This window comes from Nerophis ophidion, linkage group LG17 (genome assembly GCF_033978795.1).
Source record: "Nerophis ophidion isolate RoL-2023_Sa linkage group LG17, RoL_Noph_v1.0, whole genome shotgun sequence".
Lineage (NCBI taxonomy): Eukaryota > Metazoa > Chordata > Actinopteri > Syngnathiformes > Syngnathidae > Nerophis > Nerophis ophidion.
Window position 1 is genome coordinate 28,974,111 of NC_084627.1, and position 24,378 is coordinate 28,998,488.

The 24,378-nt window shown below is 40.0% G+C and overlaps 1 protein-coding gene across 10 annotated transcripts in view; it reads left to right on the forward strand.

Moving 5' to 3' along the window:
- The first annotated feature begins 9,483 nt into the window (after positions 1-9,483).
- Positions 9,484-24,378, forward strand: part of LOC133536300 (ankyrin-1-like) — a 243,425-nt gene continuing 228,530 nt past the window's right edge. For 8 of the 10 annotated variants that reach the window (XM_061876715.1, XM_061876718.1, XM_061876722.1 and 5 more), the window contains exon 1: positions 9,484-9,707. In XM_061876715.1, the coding sequence (XP_061732699.1) occupies positions 9,573-9,707 (135 nt within the window). In that variant the 5' untranslated portion in view covers positions 9,484-9,572. The remainder of the gene's footprint in view (positions 9,708-24,378) is intronic. The other 2 variants (XM_061876719.1, XM_061876723.1) reach the window with 1 other exon arrangement.

A 24,378-nucleotide genomic window follows, 5' to 3' on the forward strand; every position in this document is an offset into this window, starting at 1 on the left:
TTTGGCATTAAATATGGGTGGAGGGAAAGGCTGGATGCAAATATAGCTAAAAATGAGGCATAATGATGCAATATGTACATACAGCTAGCCTAAATAGCATGTTAGCATCGATTAGCTTGCAGTCATGCCATGACCAAATATGTCTGATTAGCACACTTCACATAAGTAAATAACATTAACAAAACTCACCTTTGTGATTTCGTTGACTTTATCGTTGGAAATGCATCCGCTTTGAGTGTCGCAGGATATCCACACATTCTTGCCATCTCTGTGCCATCTCTGTCGTACCATAGCTGTCGTCAGTACACTGTGCAGAACAAACGAGGGACTTTCACATCTTTTGACCACTGTTGCAACTTGAATCCGTCCCTGATCGTGTTGTTACACCGTCCGACAACACACCAACGAGGCATGATGTCTCCAAGGTTTCGGAAAACAGTTGAAAAAACGGAAAATAACAGGGCTGATTTGATTTGGTGTGTGTAATGTGTTTGAGAAAATGGCGGGTCGCTTCATGTTGTAACGTCACGGGTGAAAGGTCATTGCTCCGACAGGCGAACAATTGAAAGGCGTTTAAATCGCCAAATTCACCCTTTTAGAGTTCGGAAATCGGTTAAAAAATCATATGGTCTTTTATCTGCAACATCAAGGTATATATTGACGCTTACATAGGTCTGGTGATAATGTTCCCCTTTAAAGGTCCACGGCACATTCTAAAAATACTATTAAAATAAACTAAAACATAACAAAAGTGAAATAAAAAAGCTTAAAGGTGAAATCTAATTTAGAAAAAGTTGCAATGTTGACTAATAAAACAAAGCTGTTTTTTTTTTCTTTCAAACTGTCATTGCTCAAACATACTATTAAATCAAAATCAATGTTATTATGAATTATTGACCTATCCAAGGTTCCCATTACTTCACATCAAATATTCCACTGAGAAAAATATTTTTGGTGGAAGATTCTGTATATTTTGTGTGTTTGCCATAAAAAACATAGTTTTGTTTGGCAAAAAAGGGCGGAAAACAAACTAAAAAACAACATAAAAAAACTAAAACATTTTGAAATGAAGAATAGATGTGAAGTTGATGTAGACTCCAGAGATTTAAGCGTTAAATATAAAATGTATGTATGCCCTGGCACACCATTATCATCATTTCATGACCCAAGCAAAACACTTTTTACACTTTTATACTGAAATAAATACACCTACAACTTATTAAATAAAACCATAGAAAAAACTAGCAGCAGCGGTAAAGTTTAGATCCATGAAGGAAAGAAGAAAGTGAATGAATGTTTATAACTGAATACACTTACATATGTATGCACATTTGTTTTCTTTTTTTATGATTTTTTTAATGAATTAAGTAACGTTTATGACAACCTTTTTCCAAAACACGATATAGAATGTGAGATATAACAGGATAATGTTTATCATTTGTTTTCAAATAGCGTACAAAAAAGTGGGACCCCAAAAATGTATTGTGGGACTTGATGGGGTCCCTGGGACCCCATTTTAAAAATCCCTAGCGCCAACACAGCAGTCAACAGAGGAGAAAAAATGCTTTAAATAAATAAATATTATTTATAAAGCAAGTTCGAGTATTATTGGCAAATTTTCACCTAGTCCCGGCCTTGGCACGCATATATTTGTCCTCTTTTTGGGAATTCAGAATATGGTCAGCCTAGTCATATGTGTCTAGATTTTCTCCCGGTTGTTGTGTGGCTATCCTAAACTTGTACACAAGATAATGAGAGGTTTTTTTTAGGGGTGAAGTATTCATCAAGTTTCGTTTTTGTTGTTTCAAAATCATCATCTTCGCCCATATATGTCACGTACATGTTCCCCAGCTAAGTGCAGAAGCAAACCCTTTTTCTTCCATCATTTACAATGTTCATAGCAACTAGGAAGTTGTCAAATTGTTGGATCCACTTACTCCATCTTGTCCCGACTGAAGTTGGATCCTTCTCCGTGTCAAACGGCAGAATAGCGGCATGACTTGCTGTGGCAATGTTCAGCATTTTTGTTTTTACCTTGCTAGTTAGTTTCTTAGCACCCACTGTATGTGGCTGACTGGTTAGCTTTTAGCTTTATAACTCACTTTGCGAGTTTTGAACGTTCTGCTTTGGAACTTACTCCTTTCATTTTGAACAGTCTTCACGCGAATATCCATACGAGTCCTCGTCGCCACTGAAATGTTTGTAGGTGTACTTTGTTGCTGGTTCAATATTGAGACGATTAGATGGATTTGGATGCTTTAATCGTCAACATCGCTTGCATGCACCTGACTCATAGATCAGACGTGAGTGTTCTAACAATGTCCACTATCAATCAATCAATGTTTATTTATATAGCCCTAAATCACAAGTGTCTCAAAGGGTTGAACAAACCACAACGACATCCTCGGTAGGGCCCACATAAGGGCGAGGAAAAACTCACCCCAGTGGGACGTCGACCATGATGACTATGAGAAATCTTGGAGAGGACCACATATGTGGGCAATCCCCTCTCACCCCAGGGGACCGAAAGCAATGGATGTCAAGCGGATCTAACATGATACTGTGAAAGTCCAATCCATAGTGGATCAAACGTAACCGTGAGAATCAAGTCCAAAGTGGATCCAATATAGTAGCGAGAGTCCCGTCCAAAGTGGAGCCAGCGGGAAACCATCCCAAGCGGAGGTGGATCAGCAGCGCAGAGATGTCCCAGCCGATACACAGGCGAGCGGTCCGTCTTGGGTCCTGACTTTGGATGAGCGGTCCATCCTGGGTCCCGATTTTGGACAGCCAGTACTTCATCCATGGCCATCCGACCGGACCCCCTTCACAAGGGAGGGGGGGACAGAGGAGAAAAAGAAAAGAAACGGCAGATCAACTGGTCCAAAATGGGGGTCTATTTAACATTAGTGCGTGTTGACGTCACCACGCAGCCAGCGTACATCTAAGTATCACAATAAATAAAATAAATCACTAGTTTTTGTCATGTTTACATAAAAAGCTGATTGAAGTTGTGTTGCTCGATTCAATTCCTGAAATAAAGTAATATTAGTAACCCGCCTTCCGCCCGATTGTAGCTGAGATAGGCGCCAGCGCCCCCCGTGACCCCAAAAAGGGAATAAGCGGTAGAAAATGGATGGATGGATAGTAATATATGAACTTTTGCAAATACATGTGCGCCGTTTCACTGCAGTGAAATAAGTCACAAGTTTTCCCTTTGTGTGTATAATGTTCTTTTGGTCATTTTTAGCAGTCTAAAAATGAACTACTATATTGAGCCACAATCAGCACTGCAGTACTGTTTATTGAAGTTTGCACAGTAACACAGGAAAAAACATAATAGACCAAGCAACTATAAAAACTGGCACATAGCTGTCAACATTTGCATTTGAACAAAAATAAGAAACATTTAGCATTTTTTTCCTTTAATGGTGTGTTTTTATTTTGAAGGCCTGAAACAACCGGATGTGTTTTGCCAATATTTCCTTTGTGTTACCGAGTGAACCGGAAGCCGTGCTTTGAATTAACGATGGTTTATTTTGTCGTAAAAATTAAAATACGGCAAACTACTACAAGAAGTTGGAAACATGGAAAAAAAAATGTTAGAAGAGTATTCCAGTGAAAACAGGATTGTTGAACGGTATGTAGTAGTAACAATATTTAGTAAGAGTGATTGATGATACATCTTTGTTTGGTTTGGCAATGCAGCATGTCCAAGTTAGCGTACATTGTTGTATGGATGCCGTTAGTTGCAGCTAGTTGTAATAATCAGCAGCTGTCACAAGATGGCGCCAACATGAAGCCTGTTTCAGAGTTGTGGCTTGGTTTGTAGATTGAGCCATTGATGATATAACACTGGCTTTCAAAAACAAATTAACTACCAAACCACACCCCAAAAAATAAAAGAATAGCCAACAGTAAAGCTTAGTTTAGTTGGACAGCTTTAGATTGGACTCCCCCCCCCATCTATCCACACACGCATATATATACATATATACACACATATATATATTATATACTGTATATGATACATATATATATATATATATATATATATATATATGTATATATAAATTCTCTTGAGCCCTCTCAAGTTCCCCTGTAGCTGACAGGAAATAATTAAGGCTCCTTTATTTTCATCAGAAAAATTATTCTTCCTACCAATTTGAGAAACACAAGTCAAGACATGAGTATATATCTGTCGACAAATCCAGCACTATTGTGTTACTTTTACTTTGACTAAATGTTTAGCCATTAGTTTTTACTCAGCCTGAGTACAAATAATGTAGTACTAATATTTTTTTGTAGAGAATTTTGTCAAATTACTTTTTTGATGGCCACAGATAATCCCAGTTTACTTATTCCTTTTTATTTTGTTTCGAATTTGTAATACTATATTTTAATCTAATACAAATTTTTAAGACAACACTGGACACAAGATAACCCCCTATGTAAGACCTGATGTTGTAAAAAATAACACAAAAGATCAATCTATCCTCAGAAGAATTTGACACGGAGATATTATTTTTTACAAATTTATTAACACAGACAGTTACAACATTAGGCAAACTCGTGTGACATCACTTAAACTGAAAGTGAAGCAAAGTGCACACTTAATTTTCCTCAATTAATAATAAAACACTCAAAAACTTTTACTCATGTAACAAAATAAAATGTATTTACAGTATATATATTTGTTTTAATATAGCTTTGTTAAAATATTTCAGTGTGTATGAGTACTTTTTGAGCACATTCAACAATGTTTATGATAACCCTAATAATTTTTGTCACAATAACCGTGATAAGACAGTTTCAATCATACCCATCCATCCATCCATCCATCCATCTATCCATCCATCGTCCATCTTCCGCTTATCCGAGGTTGGGTCGCAGGGGCAGCAGCCTAAGCAGGGAAGCCCAGACTTCCCTCTCCCCAGCCACTTCGTCCAGCTCTTCCAGGGGGATCCCGAGGCGTTCCCAGGCCAGCCGGGAGACATAGTCCTCCCAACGTTTCCTGGGTCTTCCCCATGGCCTCCTACCGGTTGGACGTGCCCTAAACACCTCCCTAGGGAGGCGTTTGGGTGGCATCCTGACCAGATGCCCGAACCACCTCATCTCGATGTGGATGAGCAGCGGCTTTACTTTGAGTTCCTCCCGGATGACAGAGCTTCTCACCCTATCTCTAACTCTAACTCATAATAATACCCCTTACTGCATAATACTGAGTCATTCACTTTACCACTTTCACCTTGCTCCATCTTTTTTGACAGGACTGGAGGAATCTAAAATGTTGTGACGTGTTTGCTGATGTAGTCTGAACATGTACTGCAATATCAATTCATGGTGTTCATCTCCTTTCAAAGGCGAGGCTGCACATTGTTATGCAACAATGCTGTGAAGGAAGATGATGTTGCAGAGGAAGGTGGGGGAATAGGCGAGGTATAGAGGGAGTGCAAACTGGAGAGGTGATACTTGAAAGCCATTCATACTCATTATGTACTTGTATGTGCCATCTACTTATTCCTGCTTGTTAGAAAAGGAGTTTTTAGGTTTTTCTTTCGACAAGAAAAGATGAGTAAGTTGTAGTTATTGTCAAAAATTCCACATAAGGACATATTTCTTGTTTGTGGGATTGTGTATTGTACAGTGGTGTGTTGTCTGGGCCATCGAGGCTTCCTCTGCAGACTTAAACACTATCAGAAGCAGCGGCCTACATTTCCAACTCAGATTCAAGTATTTGTTGCATGAAATGTTATTAGGTTATTCCCAACGGTCTATTATCTTACTTTTGTAGCGAGTCACTTAGCTGCTCTACTAAAATACAGTATGTGTATATAAAAGATTTGTTTTGGCCAATCAGATATCAGCTTCCGTGTGTTGTTTTGTCAACGTAATCAACCTAGGGCCTTCAAGTCAGTAGTGTTGGCCCATGTCACTTCAACTATATTAGCAATTGGGCTGTTGCTTTATAGGATTTCAGATTCGTCTCACAGGACCCACTAGCTTGCCTGCTATAACGTCAGCATTTTTACCATCATTTGATTGGGTGATCAGAGCAAAACTGTTCGACAATTAGTCTGTAACAATCTGGAAAAGAGAGGGGATTTCGTTAATGAAGAATCAATATTTTATTATTTTTATGTTATTACATAAATATTGCTGCATTTAGTCCTGTGCCATATTGCAGGTGTTTTGTTATATTGGGTTTTTCCGTATTATTGATGTATTTTGGCCCACTGCGGCAAACATCCTACAGAGTCCAAACAGAGCAAAACTACGATGAAACTGGAAGTTAGCTATGTAGGTCCAAATGGGACAAAAATAAATAACTAAATCCATCCAGCCATCCATTTTCTACCGCTTGTCCCCATCAAAGACGTAGGGGGCTGGAGCCTAACACTTTCAAGTTTGTTAAGGAAAACTAAAACTAAGTTGCACATTACAATCGAACAGCTGCTGCATAATAAGTACAATACAAACAGTATTAACACTTTGTAGGGCGCAAAAAAAACCCACTGTGAACTATACACTAATGCCATTGAATGTCAGACTTATCATGACGTGAAGTGAAGTGAATTGTATTTATACAGTGCTTTTCTCTCTGCCATGAGGTGGTGACTTGTCCAGGATGCACCCCGCCTTCTGCCCGATTTTAGCTGAGATAGGCACCAGCGCCCCCCGTGACCCCAAAGGATGGATGGATGGATAGCGCTTTCCTCTTGAGACTTCCAAATGAGACTTAGATATGTGATAGTGAAACAACTCGACAGCAGTTTAATTTAATAACTAATGTTTTAATGTGTCAATAATTAATTAATATTGGAATCAAACACAAATGTGTTATTAAATGTGCTATTAATTTAGTTTATGAAAAAATAAATGTTATCATTTAATACATTTTTGTTTATTATTTTATGATTAATTCATATTTCATGATATAATTTAATTAATAATTTATACAAAAAAGTCATGATTTAACCAAATTTAAGTAATAAACTATGACAGATTTAAGTAATCATTTAAATATGTATTTATCTACAAACTCCGTTTCCATATGAGTTGGGAATTGTGTTAGATGTAAATATAAACGGAATATAATGATTTGCAAATCCTTTTCAACACATTTTCAGTTGAATATGCTACAAAGACAACATATTTGATGTTCAAACTGATGAACATTTTTTTCTGTGCAAATAATCATAAACTTTAGAATTTGATGCCAGCAACACGTGACAAAGAAGTTGGGAAAGGTGGCAATAAATACTAATAAAGTTGAGGAATGCTCATCAAACAATTATTTCGAACATCTCACAGGTGTGCAGGTTAATTGGGACAGATAATAATGCTCAGTCTTTCACAAGAAAGGATGGGGCGAGGTACACCCCTTTGTCCACAACTGCATGAGAAAATAGTCAAACAGTTTAAGAACAACGTTTGCAATTGCAAGAAATTTAGGGATTTCAACATCTACGGTCCATAATATCATCAAAAGGTTCAGAGAATCTGGAGAAATCACTCCACGTAAGCGGCATGGCCGGAAACCAACATTGAATGACCGTGACCTTCGATCCCTCAGACGACACTGTATCAAAAACCGACATCAATCTCTAAAGGATATCACCACATGGGCTCAGGAACACGTCAGGAAACCACTATCACTAAATACAGTTTGTCGCTAAATCTTTAAGTGCAAGTCAAAGCTCCACTATGCAAAGCAAAAGCCATTTATCAACATCCAGAAACGCCGCCGGCTTCTCTGGGCCCGAGATCATCTAAGATGGACTGATGCACAGTGGAAAAGTGTTCTGTGGTCTGACGAGTCCACATTTCAAATTGTTTTTGGATAATATTCGACATCGTGTCATCCGGACCAAAGGGGAAGCGAACCATCCAGACTGTTATCAACGCAAAGTTCAGAAGCCAGTCTCTGTGATGGTATGGGGGTGCATTAGTACCCAAGGCATGGGTAACTTACATATCTGTGAAGGCACCATTAATGCTGAAAGGTACATACAGGTTATAGAACAACATATGCTGCCATCTAAGCGCCGTCTCTTTCATGGATGCCCCTGCTTATTTCAGCAAGACAATGCCAAGCCACATTCAGCACGTGTTACAACAGCGTGGCTTCGTAAAAAAGGAGTACGGGTACTTTCCTGGACCGCCTGCAGTCCAGACCTGTCTCCCATCGAAAATGTGTGGCGCATTATGAAGCGTAAAATACGACAGCGGAGACCCCGGACTGTTGAACGACTGAAGCTCTACATAAAACCAGAATGGGAAATAATTCCACATTCAAAAGATTCAACAATTAGTTTCCTCAGTTCCCAAATGTTTATTGAGTGTTGTTAAAAGAAAAGGTGATGTAACATAGTGGTGAACATGCCCTATCACAACTACTTTGGCACATGTTGCAGCCATTAAAATTCTAAATTAATTATTATTTGCAAAAAAAAACAAAGTTTATGAGTTTGAACATCAAATATGTTGTCTTTGTAGCATATTCAACTGAATATGGGTTGAAAGGGATTTGCAAATCATTGTATTCTGTTTATATTTACATCTAACACAATTTCCCAACTCAAGTGGAAACGGAGTTTGTATATAAGTTATCTGCAGACTGAAAATATACTTCCTGTTTCGCGCTTTTAACTGAAAATACGGTACATTTGTCTTTGTAGCATGTTTTACTCACTGTAAAAAATGAAGTGAAGTGAATTATGTTTATATAGCGTTTTCTCTAGTGACTCAAAGCGCTTTACATAGTGAAACCCAATATCAAAGTTACATTTAAACCAGTGCGGGTGGCACTGGGAGCAGGTGGGTAAAGTATCTTGCCCAATGACACAATGGCAGTGACTAGGATGGCGGAAGCGGGGATCGAACCTGCAACCCTCAAGTTGGTGGCACGGCCACTCTACCAACCGAGCTATACTGCCCCAAAACATAAAACATGTAAAAAGTGGTGCTATGGAAAAGCCCCAGTCAGTCAGAGAGAAATGATGTGATGGTATTTTGCAGCTATGGCGCCTTCAGCCATTATACCAGGACGTAAACCAGCAGCTTTTCCAAAGGATGTGGCTCAGAGGAAGAGTACAGGGTATATAATGGGTGAAAAACAAAAGAGAAGTGGAAATCTGCAGCAGGAAGCGCCACACTTTCAAACGGCGTGACTAGTCTCCGGGAGCAACGAGGAGAGAGGGAGGGGTAGGAAAGAGACAAGAGTGGAGGAGGGGAGGGCAGACAATTCAGCGCAGTGCGAGCTGACTGGATGAGAGTCAGCATCAGCACCACTAGCTGTAGCATCTTCCTCTGTTGCTGCCTGAGGCTGACGTGCGACTTGTGGCCACCGTAGCATCTCCGTCAGCTGCACATAGAGACAAAAAAAAAAAAAGAAGAGACTTGGACACACATGCCTTGGATGCATGCAGAAGAGAGGTAGTGAGTGACAGGGGGTTGGGGGTGGAGGGGGGTGGGGGTGGGCTCGGTCGGTGGAAGGACTGGTGGAGTTGGAGCGGCGGCGACAGTAGTAGCAGCAGCAGCAGTGTAGCAACAGCAGCAGCAGCGGCGACACCATGGCACAAGCCGCCAAACAGCTCCGCAAGACCAAGGACCTCGCTGAGGCCGCCGCCCAGGAGCAGAGGGAGAAGGAAGAGGAGAAGATCAAAAAGAGGAATCGATCCAGGGACCGTAGGCGCAAGGTAGGCATGGTAAGGAGGGATTTGGTGGTGGTGGTGGTGGAGGTGACGGCATCCCCTCTCTCTTTTTTTTTCACCACTCTCCTCATCGTCATCCATCTCTCTATGCGGTGTCTTTCTCTGCGTCCGTCGTGCTCCACTGGTGAGCATTCAGTTACACATGCATAATTACTCCGTTGGTCTTTGGGCCTCAGCTGGTGTGTGTGTGTGTGTGTGTGTGTGTGTGTGTGTGTGTGTGTGTGTGTGTGTGTGTGTGTGTGTGTGTGTGTGTGTGTGTGTGTGTGTGTGTGTGTGTGTGTGTGTGTTGCGTGTGTGCGTGCGTGTGCGTGGACATGGATGCTTGTTCTACCAGTGGAGGTGTGGCTATGATAGGCTGAGCTCGTGTCAAGAATTTATCATTTTATTGCATGAACACCTACCAATCTACTTCTCTGCCCATTAATGCATTTCCATGCTACTCATCAGCATTACCTGCAGTGTTACCCCAAGGTTAGTGGCACCCCCCCACCCCATATGTTTGGAATGGGGAGAAATGCAAAATTGAGTTTAAAGGAAATGTCTGCAATACTGAGATAGGCTCCAGCGCCCCCCGCGACCCCGAAAGGGACAAGCGGTACAAAATGCATGGATGGGTGGATGGGGGGATGTCTGCAGTATCCCTGACACTTACTGGGTCTCCCTTTAGGTGCACAATTGATGAGGTTTACTTTGTACTGCCTGTGCACCCAACCTTGCCAGCCCCGAAAGGATTGGTGTGCATAAGTACTGCAATATTAAAAATGCTCGTCAGGTCAATTGGCATTGGAACTTTTCAAATCAATGTAGAAGAGGAGGGAGCAGATGACAATAATTCAATGTATTCCTGCTTTATTCTTTTGTGCGGAGTGTGGGCAGTTCATTTTGTAGTCAAATTGTGTGTGTGTGTGTGTGTGTGTGTGTGTGTGTGTGTGTGTGTGTGTGTGTGTGTGTGTGTGTGTGTGCGTGCGTGCGTGTGTGTGTGTGCAAGACAGTTTTGTGTAATCGCTTGTAAATTTTGAAACATCCTTCTGCATGTCATAATGAAATAACAAATGCTTTGGTGTTTTAAATACTTTCCAGTTGGAGGGCCCTATGAAATCCTTTTGATTTTTTTTCTTTGTTTCCCCCATTTATATCACAAATTATTTTACCAATGTAGAGTGTGTGCTTTTTGTGTCAGTGAATAAAATGTCTGGTAATTAAATACACACATCCTTATATGTATTGATACAATACATCGTTGGCCATTTAAAGTCAGGGCCTAATAATGTTGTAACATAGCAATAGTAAAGGGATTCATATGGTTCTAATCCTGAGATGATCCCGTGTGAGAGGAAGAGGTACTGGGGGAATCATTTTGCAATGCAGTCTGCTGAAAATGACGGAGAGTGCCACTCTACATAGCAACTGACACTGGGGTCAAAGTTGGAATTACCACAAAAATACATTTTAAGATATTCAACACACTGGCAACAATCTCATTAGCCGCTGTCAGGCAGCTAATGAGAGCCCCACCAATTGGTCTCGTTTCAAGTGTCAGGTAAACTGTGTCAAATGGGGCCATGTGCATTCCCTTCCTTCTGTACCAATAAGGGGAGGGGGCGGGGAGGGGTGTCCTTTTTTTTTTTTTTTTTTCTTTGCCATGAAAAAGGTACGTTTTTGTCATAAAAAGGGAGGTTTTTGTGGTTGGTGCACTAATTGTAACTAATTGTAAGTGTATATTGTGTTTTTTATGTTGATTTAATTAAATTTTTTTTTTTTTTTTTTTTTTATAAAAATTTATTCTGCGGCCCGGTACCAATCGGTTGGGGACCACTACTTTAAAGGGGTCCTACTATGCAAAAACACATTTTCTTACATGTTAGCACAGTGGTTCTTAACCTGGGTTCGATCGAACCCTAGGGGTTCGGTGAGTCGGCCTCAGGGGTTCGGTGGAGGTCAAAACACACCCGACTAATCGTGTAAATACAAACTTCTCCCTATCGGCATATTACGGATACGGCAACAGCTGACTGATTTGCAGTTGTGTAATTTATTGTAAGTTTATGTTGGTTTTCTTGTTTGAACAAGGTGATGTTCATGTACGGTTCATTTTGTGCACCAGTAAAAAAAAAAAAGGTAACACTTTAGTATGGGGAACATATTCACCATTAATTGGTTTCTTATTAACATGCAAATTAGTAACATATTGGCTCTTAATTAGTGATTATTAAGTACTTATTGATGCCTTATTATAACCCTAACCCTCTAACCCAAACCCTAACCAAATAACTGTCTTTATTACTTAGAATATGTTCCCCTAGTGTCCAAATAACTCTAAAATAAGTCTTTGTTACGTAGAATATGTTCCCCATACTAAAGTGTTGCAAAAAACATATAACTTTGTCTTGAATTTGAAAAAAAAAAACATTTTATTTTTCACCAAAGAAGGGTTCCGTGTATGCACATATGAAACTGGTGGGGTTCGGTACCTCCAACAAGGTTAAAAACCACTGATGTTAGCACCTGTTTTTGTGTATTCGGGACCCCCATAAGTCGGCTGTTGTCATTCGTAATTAAAAGTAGCGTATAGTTCTAATTTATATCTGTCAATGGACTCGCTATGGAAGCGCTAAAAAGTACAAGAAGACTGACAGGCTGGAGACGCTGACCATAGGGCCTTGGCCTGCATGCAAATAAGACTTCCACAAAACAGCACTTTCTGAGGAGGCGGTCAGAATGCAACTTAAAGATGGTCTGTATAAGGAAATATATGCACAATTTGGACCAAAGCAGCACTATTACATGTTATTTAGGCCACAAGGAAGTGTTTTAAATGTAGAAAAACAATCACAATGCAATGTTTTAAAGTAAAATAAAGCACACACAAGCATACATCAGTCATTTCAACACTGGTTGCCAAACCATCGTATTGTAAGCGCTGGCAGGTTATCATTAACTTGTTTAGGACACTATAATTCCTGGCATCAGTGATCACGTCCGCAACAACAGCCAATTAGCTAGCATTAGCAGCAGTGCAGCGTTTTCATCGGGCCTTTGGACAACTATTCTTGAAACATGTATAACAGCATATTTTGTGACATGTAGAAGTAAGTCATTTTTTAACATTTGGGTCCGTATTTTGGAATAAGACATAAGTTTTGTAGTTTTTTTCGCACATGTGTGTTTGAGGTGGCCAATTCGAGAACTGCATAACAGAGTCCCGAAGGCAGGCAGAGAGCTGGCCTGAGAAGGGTGCAGGACAGGTCAGGCTCCATTTTTTGAGGACGTGCATTAGTTTCCAAAAAACTTGATTTTTTTTCTAGACAAACGTTCCTTTTACGATGACAGCATTTCAGTCGCATACATTTCTGCAACTATCCATGTTTTTTAGTATATTCCTTTTCTTATTGGCCAATTCCGTGATTTTTTTAACCATTGATTAATCAATGTTTTGCTGCTTTATGGTGTAAAAATATAGCCAATTTAGTTAGTAAACTCTTAAATTTGTTTGGTACCAAAATTATACTTCTCTGAACAAACAGATTGGTGTAAGTAAGTCTCATGCATGAAATAAAGAAAGTTTCAGTGATTCCTTGGAAACATTGATCAATCAATTGTTTTTACTGTTTTATGTTATAAAAATATGTGTAATTTAATTTGTACCACTGAGAAGAAAGACTGTGTCTTTTGTGAACAGTCAGTTTGATCTAAATGTCTTCAAAACCTCAAAAGATTCCTTATTGTCAATTTCTCCAAGCATACAAGACAGAAGGAAGAATCTTGACACCATTTCTTTCTCTCGATTTCTGGAGCAAATTTCCCAAGCTCAGGGAGATAGTGGCCGCTGTGTCCAAGCGCAGCGACAGTCTTCCTTTAAAAAAAAAAAACAAAAAGAAAAATGATTCACTCAAGAGTTGAGTTTACGTTTATTTGGAACATGCATGCATACAACATGATACATCACCATTTCAAGTTCCTCTTTTCAACATGTTCGAAAAGGAGCAGGAAGAAGCAGAGCTTATTTAATCCTACCCCTTTTCTTTTACATAACAGTTGCTAAAACTTTTGTTCACTTCCTATTCTCAATTTATTCACAAAATACCCCATAAATAATCACAATAAAAATAAATAAATAAATAATACTTGGTGAAGTATGTTACATTTCGTATGGTGAGATGAGTAAGATTATTTTGAAAATGAATGGATGGACGGATGAAATACATTCAGAATGTTTATCATGGTTCTTCTTCTTTGTACTTTGTAAACACTTTAAGTTTGAAGAGTTTTTTAAGTGGACCATATTAGTACATTGTTTGATTTATTTGCCTAATTCATTCCATAATTTAATTCCACATACAGATACACTGAAGGTCTTAAGTGTTGTACGTGCATACAAATGTTTTAAATTACATATTTCTCTAAGATTATATTTCTCTTCTTTTTGTTGAGCATTGTTGTATATTCTTGGAAAGCAGGTTACAGTTTGCTTTGTGTATAACTTTAGCTGTTTGCAAATTCACTATGTCGTGGAATTTCAGTATTTTCGATTCAATGAATAAACGGTTTGAATGTTCTCTATATCCAACATTATGTATTATTCTAACTGATCTTTTTTGTAACACAGTTAATGAATGAAGTGTACTTTTGTAGTTATTGCCCCATATTTCTGCACAATAACTCAGATAGTATAACACTAGTGAACAGTATAGAATATGAAGTGATGTTTGGTCTAAGACAGGGGCCTTAAACACGAGGCCCGCGAGACGCGTATTTTCACCTTTGTATAAAAATGTAATGTTGGAGCGGCCCGCGAGTTTTAAATGAATGCCGCTTTACAGCGACATCCTCGTTGTATACCCTCGATTTTTCCGGGAAACTCCCAAATTTCAGGGCCCCTCCAGGGGTAATCAGCCTCCCGAATTTCACCTAAACAATAACATTAAGGGGGCACTTCGGAGGCACTGTCTTTAGCGATCCTCTACAACCTGTACAAACAGCAAGCCAGCCCAACCGCATATTGCATTTGGCTACTGTGGGCGTAGTAAGCGACTGCAAGACATAGTTGATCAACAGCCATACAGGTCACACTGAGGGTGGCCGTATAAACAACTTTAACACTGTTGCAAATATGCGCCACACTGTGAACCCACACCAAAAAGAATGCCAAACACATTTTGGGAGAACATCTGCACCGTAACACAACATAAACACAACAGAACAAATACCCAGAATCCCGTGCAGCCCTAACTCTTCCGGGCTACAATACAGTACACCGCAGGATATATTTAACGTTGTAAAAGTGTGTTTGCCTAACTTCAGGTATTGTTTCCTGTTGGTTAAATAACTTCTTATCCAGTTTAAGACTAACCCTCTGATGCTGTATCGTTCTATATTTTTGATTAAAATATTGTGATTAATTGTGTCAAAAACTTTAGTTAGATCCATTAACACTGCTGCCGCACATTTATTTTACTATCTATTGCATTGGTAATTTCTACTGTAATTTCAATTAAGACCATCGAAATTGAAACATTAGCTCTGTATCCATATTGGTTCTCTTCGAGTATTCTATTTTTGTTTGTGAAACTCTCTAATCTGTTATTGAACAGTTTTTCAATGAGACTAGAGACTAGAGACCGACTATGTTGTCTTCACAAAACAGAAACACACACAACTCGACTACAACTGAAACTGACCCTAACTGAACTGAACCTGAACTCCTGAGCAAATATACCCAAGTCCAGCAAGGGGGAACAAATAGCACTGACTGATATGTACCTCAATGAAGTCTTTGAGACCAGCAAAATACCCCACTCGCTGAGTTGTTGGTGAACAGTCCCCAGTCCTGCTCAGGCTGGCTCTGCAGGAGTTCCGTGTTTTGGGCAGGAGCTCCTACATGAAATAATAAAAAGCACTAGGGTTTCAAAGACTTTCCAGTTTTCTTACAGTAGAATACAATTATTAAGCAATCAATGTTTTGCTGCTTATGCTTGTTAAAAATGGATGATTTTAATTGTAAACCCCTGACCAGCTGAACCAAGAGTGACCAGGAATTGCTCCAGGATTTTTTCTTTCCTGGTGCTAAGTGGGGGCTTGATCGATTCATGTGGGGGGTAAGAAAATAATCGGTTTTCATGATTTAAGTTCAAATTTTTTCAATAAAATCAGTTATAGTACACTGCGAAGGCATGTTCAATATAAAATAAGTTTTAACTGAATTGGTCAAAATAGAACACAATAGTCAAGTCTAACAAAGGCAACAATGGCAAAAATGTTTTACGTGCAAAAGTGGCATGGAGCCAAAACACTGCCAATGTTTTTTTTAGAAAAAGTTGTATTGGCGTTGCGGCCCCTGTGCTGTGTTTGTGATCTTCCCAAACTGTCACCATTCCGGATGCAATGCGGGATGCAAACTCACAGCCCTCTGATTGAGAGGAGACATGTGCTAGCCATAGCCACTAGGCTAAAAGCCCAAGCTGTTACCCCAGCGGCCAGCACACTATTTAAAGCTATCAGGGAGTGGTTTACCAACCAATTTCTGGCGTAGCCACTCCGGCTGCCCCCCGTTACACTGGCACTGAAACCGGTTTTGGCATTGTAACATGTTGAATTAAAGTTAAACAAACATGCTTACAACACGTTTCGCCAGAAGCAGTTTTAAGTGGACTTGGGCTTGCAGCTAAAACCACTTAGAACAGGGGTAGGGAACCTATGGCTCTAGAGCCAGATGTGGCTCTTTTGATGACTTCAGCTGGCTCTCACATAAATCTTAGCTGACATTGCCTAACACAATAAGTAATTAATAATTCCGCTGGTAATCACGATGTTAAAAATAACGTTCAAAGTATAAAACATTCTCATGCATTTTAATCCTTCCATCCGTTTCCTACTGCACCTGTTCAAGAAATAACAATGTTATTAAAAATAATTAGAGACTTATTATACTCTAAAAATGTTGGTCTAACTTAGGAAATGCACGCATTTAGTTATATTCAGTGTTAAAAACATATGATATGGCTCTCACAGAAATACATTTTAAAATATTTGGCTTTCATGGCTCTGTCAGCCAAAACGGTTCCCGACCCCTGACTTAGAAGAAGACAGGACGACCGAGGAGGTCTTTTGATAGGCTTTTAGAAAAATGGACCCGGTTGTGTTTTTGGCCACAGAAAGATGGGTTCAGCCCGGTGATTGGCGGAGCAAAGATAGACCGGCAGAGATCATTAGCTACCACCAAGCTTTCCCGTTTTGTAGTCTGTCTTATTTACGAGGCTCCATTTCTAAGAACGAGGAACAAATGTATGAAGAAAATATTGTTTTCATAAATATCTCCGCGATTCCCCCACGGTTTGATTTAAAACATTTTGACACTTATGCAGATCCCAAATACACAACAGCAGGTTTTAATATGTACAAACCCCGTTTCCATATGTGTTAGATGTAGATATAAATGGAATACAATGATTTGCAAATCCTTTTCAACCCATATTCAATTGAATGCACTACAAAGACAAGATATTTAAAGTTCAAACTCATAAACTTTTTTTTTTTTTGCAAATAATAATTAACTTAGAATTTCATGGCTGCAACACATGCCAAAGTAGTTGGGAAAGGGCATGTTCACCACTGTGTTACATCATCTTTTCTTTTAACAACACTCAATAAATGTTTGGGAACTGAGGAAACTAATTGTTGAAGCTTTGGAAGTGGAATTCTTTCTCATTCTTGTTTTATTTAGAGCTTTAGTCGTTCAACAGCTTGGGGTCTCCGCTGTCGTATTTTACGCTTCATAATGCGCCACACATTTACGATGGGAGACAGTTCTGGACTGCAGGCGGGCCAGGAAAGTACCCGCACTCTTTTACTACGAAACCACGCTGTTGTAACACGTGGCTTGGCATTGTCTTGCTGAAATAAGCAGGGGCGTCCATGATAACGTTGCTTGGATGACAACATATGTTTCTCCAAAACCTGTATGGACCATTCAGCATTAATGGTGCCTTCACAGATGTGTAAATTACCCATGCCTTGGGCACTAATATACCCCCATACCATCATAGATTCTGGCTTTTGAACTTTGCACCTACAACAATCCGGATGGTTATTTTTCTCTTTGTTCCGGAGGACACCACGTCCACAGTTTCCAAATAGAATTTGAAATGTGGACTCGTCAGACCACAGAACACTTTTCCACTTTGAATCGGTTCATCTTAGATGAGCTCGGGCCCAGTGAAGCCAGCGACATTCTTTGGTGTTGTTGATAAATGGGTTTTGCTTTGTTTAGCAGAGTTTTAACTTGCACGGATGTAGCAATCAACTGTAGTTACTGAAAGTGGTTTTATAAAGTGTTCCTGAGCCCATGTGGTGATATCCTTTACACACTGATGTCGGTTTTGATGCAGTACCGCCTGAGGGATCAAAGGTCCGTAATATCATCACTTACCTGCAGGGATTTCTCCAGATTCTCTGAACCTTTTGATGATTTTACGGACCGTAGATGGTAAAATCCCTAAAATCCTGCAATAGCTCGTTGAGAAATGTTGTTCTAAAACTGTTCGACAATTTTCTTACAAATTGGTGACCCTCGCCTAATCCTTGTTTGTGAATGACTTAGCATTTCATGGAAGCTGCTTTTAGATTTCAATCATGGCACCCACCTGTTCCCAATTAGCCTGCACACCTGTGGGATGTTCCAAATAAGTGTTTGATGAGCATTTCTAGATTTTATCAGCATTTATTGCCACCTTTCCCAACTTCTTTGGTACGTGTTGCTGGCATCAAATTCTAAAGTTAATGATTATTTGCAAAAAAAAAAAAAAAGTATATCAGTTTGAACATCAAATATGTCGTCTTTGTAGCATATTCAACTTAATATGGGTTGAAAATGATTTGCAAATCATTGTATTCCATTTATATTTACATCTAACATAATTTCCCAACTCATATGGAAACAGGGTTTGTAAAAAAAAGTTGTTTTTGCATAATGGGGCCCTAAAATGCTGGGGGAGTCTTAACTGGGATAAACAGATTTCTGACATGGCTATATCACCGTCCCTGAGTTTGACACCTCCTTTGTGTAACTCTATGTAAAATAACAAAAGCTTCAGTGTCAGATATGCTTTTTAGTTCCACACGTTAGCACCTGAATCATATCTTCAATTTTCAGTTTCAAGTAGTATAAAACAATTCAGTTTTATACTTAAAAAATACAATTTATATACTTAGTAAACCCTTTGACAAGATGAACCTAGTTCTGACATTTAGGAATATAAGTTAGGTGAAATCTCGAAATTTGAATGCACTCGAGGTCATTCAATGTAAAACTCAACTAGGAACAGCAGTGTTCCAAATTCACACAGAACATCTGTTTTCATGCATTACAATACAGTCAAAGGATTATATTTGGTCCTGTTTTTCTTTGTCTTACTGTGGCTTTTTGTCGAACCAGCCTCTTCTCTAAAATGAAAAGTGTCAGCAAAAGGGGTTGATATGATTATAAACCTGGCACGTTTAAAGGGAGATCGCCGTATTACCTAAGATTAAAGCAATAACTTGTGAAGAACAAGGCAGCGTGTTTTCCATAGCAGGTGTCCACTTTGTAAAGACTACATTGTTTTGTGGTAAAAACAAACGATGTGGGCTTAAGTGCATTTTGTCAGTCCTGCTAAAAGAAAATGACTTTGCCTTGTTGGGTGTTAAAAGCTGGGATGTTGGCTAAAAGGAATCTTGTTAATTCTAAATAACAAAGTAAGAGCACGATAAATCTTAGCGGCGTCAAGCACTATAGCTTAAAAACAAACACTACAGCGTCTATCCGACTAGATTGATTTTAAGGGTTAAAGACTTTATTTTTCAACACACTTATTAATAGTAGCTAAAGTCAGTTGAACAAAGCACATACAGTAACTGTGACAGATACACGAGCAGGCGAGGGAGATCTTTATGTTCTTGTGGTATTTATTAAGTCAAATTACCTTTGTTGTAAATTAAACTAAACGACGAAACACCGTCCACACTGCCCTCGTATGCACAAAGGTCATCTTCTACAGTGCTAAGAGAAATATTTCCTGAACTGCGGACAGACTGTGCAGCAATATACATTAGGTCTAATAAGTGCTGACTTTGCAAGGTTATTGCCGTACAACTGCAAAATCCAATGTAGGCAATAGATAAATGTGTTTTGTTTTCATTAACTACTGCTTATCATGTTCAGGGTGGAAAAGGTTCTGTCCAGTCTGGACAGTATTTACTAGAATAGTGTAAATAAACGAAAGTGAAGTTGTTGGCATTAGTCTACAGTTCTCTGTCATCTGTAGGATGAAGTAATCTATCAAATGTCCTGTTGCTGAGTGCATGGACTCTTGAGTCCATGCACTCAATACAATGGAGTTTATGTGCTTTTAATGGATAGTGTGTGCATGTCGGTGTGTGTTTTTTCTTGTTTTGTTACCAGAGCTTCAGGGTACCTCACTCCGCTTTTATGTAACCTTTTGGATGGATACCTTTCTGTTTGTCAAAACCTGTGTTTTAGACAGATAATTCTTCAGACAAAAGACAAGTACCATATTTTTCGGACTTAAAATCCTTTCACTTTCTCAAAATCGACGGTGCCCCTTATAACCCGGTGCGCCTAATGTACGGAATAATTCTGGTTGTGCTTTCTGACATCGAAGCTATTTTATTTAGTACATGGTGTAATGATAAGTGTGACCAGTAGATGGCAGTCACACAAAAGAGATCGGTGTCGACTGCAAGATGACGCCAGTAAACAACACCAAAACATTGAGAATATAGAACATTATACACAGCGCTCGAAAATCTGTAAAAATGTTTTAGTATGACTTTGATAAGCTAAGAAGCGGCACCGCATGATTTATTGACGTAGCAGTATGGCTACTGTAGTCAGACGTACTATGATTCAACATACATATTATTATGGTGTGTGTGTGTATGAGGACAGCAAAATGACAACTATTATCTTCTTATTTTTGTATTTTCTCTTGTTAAGGGGCATTCATCTTTCGGTGTTGCCATTTCTAATATAAAGTAGCGTAAAGTTCTGACTTTTATCTGTCATTAGACTCGCTATGGAAGCACTAAAAACTACCAGTGTTGTGGGTTTACATTATTCACCCAAGGAACTTTAGTTATTAGAGAGTTGCGGTCGGACGGTTTTTCACGGGACACATTTCCGGCGTTGTTTTTGCACTAGTGAGCCACAGATGAGGAGTTGCTGCTTCGTTATTGATTTAAGTAGTCTGAATGTCATTAAAACAGTTAGCTCCATCGTTTGACACTTGTTCGACCCCATTCCCTGCACGCAACACCGCTACAACAAAGATGACGGGGAGAAGACGCTGTGGAAGTGGAGGCACGTGAATAAGACCGCCCACAAATCGATACATCCTGACGCAAAGGTCAAAAAGCAACTTGAAGATGATGTGTAAAATATCATCTATGCAATATTTTGACCAAATAACCACCATTGCATGTTATGTAGACCGCAATGAAATGTTTTAAATGTACAAAAACATTTAAAAAAAAATATATATAGCTGAGATAGGCGCCAGCGCCCCCCGCGACCCCGAAAGGGAATAAGCGGTAGAAAATGGATGGATGGATATATATATATACATACATACACATGTGACTCGATTAATGCGCCTTATAATCCGGTGCGCCTTTTGTATGAAAATAGACCTGAATAGACCTGCTCATCAGCAGTGCGCCTTATAATCCGATGCGTCCTATAGTCTGGAAAATACAGTAGTCAAAAATTCTCACAACACAATCTTACATTTCTTTTTCAATTCCAAATCCGATAATACACATATTGTACTGGTCAAAATGTGTATTGACCCATCTCAGGCATCCATCCATCTTCTTCCGCTTATCCGAGGTTGGGTTGTGGGGGCAGCAGCCCTAGCAGGGAAGCCCAGACTTCCCTCTCCCCAGCCACTTCATCCAGCTCCCCCCGGGGGATCCCGGGAAGTCCCAGGCCAGCCGGGAGAGATAGTCTTCCCAACATGTCTTGGGTCTTCCCCGTGGCCTCCTACTGGTCGGACATGCCCTAAACACCTCCCTAGGGAGGCGTTTGGGTGGCATCCTGACCAGATGCCCAAACCACCTCATCTGGCTCCTCTCGATATGGAGGAGCAGCGGCTTTACTTTGAGCTCCTCCTGGATGGCAGAGCTTCTCACCCTCTCTCTAAGAGAAAGCCCGGCGACCCGGCGGAGGAACCTCATTTTGGGCGCTTCTACCCGTGATCTTGTCCTTTTGGTCATAACCCAAAGCTCATGACCATAGGTGAGGATGGGAACGTAGATCGACCAATAAATTGGAGCTTTGCCTTTTGGCTCAGTTTCTCCTTCACCACAACGGATCGTTACAGCGTCCGCATTACTGAAGACGCCGCACAGATCCGCCTGTCAATCTCACGATCCACTCTCCCCCCACTCGTGAACAAGACTCCTAGGTAATTTAACTCCTCCAGTTAGGCCAAGATCTGCTCCTCAACCCGGAGATGACACTCCACCCTATTCCGGGCGAGAACTATGGACTCGGACTTGGAGGTGCTGATTCCCATCCCAGTTGCTTCACACTTGGCTGCGAACCGATCCAGTGAGAGCTGAATATTTTGGCCAGATGAAAACATCAGGACTACATCATCTGCAAATAACAGAGGTTTAATCCTGCAGCCACCAAACCAGATACCCTCAACGCCCTGACTGCGCCTAGAAATTCGGTCCATAAAAGTTATGAACAGAATCGGGGACAAAGGGCAGCCTTGGCGGAGTCCAACCCTCACTGGAAACGGGTACGACTTACTTCCGGCAATGCAGACCACGCTCTGACAGTGATCCTACATGGAGCGGACCGCGACAATCAGACAGTCCGTTACCCCATACTCTATGAGCACTCCCCACAGGTCGAATGCCTTCTCCAAGTCCACAAAGCACATGTGGACTGGTTGGGCAAACTCCTATGCACCCTCAAGGACCCTGTCAAGAGTATAGAGCTGGTCCACAGTTCCACGACCAGGACGAAAACCACACTGTTCCTCCTAATTCCGAAGTTCGACTATTTGGCGTGGCTTCCTCTCCAGTACACCTGAATAGACCTTACCGGGAAGGCTGAGGCATGTGATCCCACGATAGTTGGAACACACCCTCCGGTTCCCCTTCTTAAAGAGAGGAACCACCACCCCGGCCTCTGCCAATCCAGAGGTACCGCCCTGGATGTCCGCGCGATGTTACAGAGTCTTGTCAACCAAGACAGCCCCACATCATCCACAGCCTTAAGGAACTCCCGGAGGATCTCATCCACCCCTGGGCCTTGCCACCGAGAAGCTTTTTAACTACCTCGGCAACCTCAGCCCCAGAAATAGGAGAGCCCACCACAGAAATAAATAAAAATAACGTATGATATTTTTGGCTGGTGATCAGTCAAGGTCGTACATTGTCTCTCGCCTGAAGTCAGCTGGTATAGGCTCCAGCTGACCCTTGACTGTAATGAGGATAAGCGGTTTAGAAAATGAATAAAGGAATTAATGAACAAATGAATGAAAACAATTTGACTGTGCCAATATCTTCCCTTTCACTGAAAGTCTAATGTAATAACAAATGTTGTAAAACAATATTTATTTGGGCTATTTTTCAGTGTTTAAAGTAGTTTTAAGGACTATTCCTTATATTACTGTGAAGATGTCTCTTTACTCGGGTTCTTCTGGGACCGCAGGAAATGGCACCACACTCGGAGGCAGCGTTTACAATGGTTTTAATGATTTCTTACACAAAGTCTCTGGCTTTTCAGCCCAGCGTTTTCAATTGTTTTAATTCTCTTCCCACAAAGTCGCCTTAGCTTTTCAGCCCCCTCTCCCTCAGGCGGCGTCTCCTCTGTGTTCCTCCTCTCCTCATGGTCTCCGACGCTGCTAATAAAGGAACAGGTGATTAGATAACTCTTAAAGCTGAGATATCCACTCACCTGTCAACTGCTTCATGGCCGGCCCCTGCACACATCCCGCCCACAGGGAATGCGTGGACCACGCCCCTCTCCACAACCACTTTAAACTAAAACCGTACTGTATTACATATCTATTTACAATGATAATACAATCAAAGTCAAATGGTCAAAAATCCAGTGGAAGAGAGCCAAATGAACTTACAAAAAAGAAAAAAAGATCAGATATTGCTGATGAGACTAGTTTTTATCCATGTTACTCAGTTTTTGTGGCATAATATATAGACAATAAATGAGTAGCTTTTGTGAAAACTCACAAATGTTGAATATCATGCAAAAGTTCATTCATATCAGCAATTTCCTTCAAATTATACCGATCTGATACCAATATTTTTATCATATACTTAAAAAAATGCTCAAGTTGTCTATTTCAAATAACCTCTCATAGAATAAAGCATACAAGACACCGTTATTTATTTCAAACGCTTTAAATTGAGGTATTGGCGTGAAAAAAATGTAGCCAAGCGAATACAACGGGGGAAAAAAAGAGGACAAAATCACACAGAGTATACAAAAATTGTGTTTCAAACCATAAAAAAATGAAATATGTAGATTAATTTAAAAAAATGAATAAATTAATTTCTAAATTCTAATTTCGTATTAAAAATTAATCAACAACAGATTGGACACACTCATTATTAAATGTGGAACGATTCGCATACA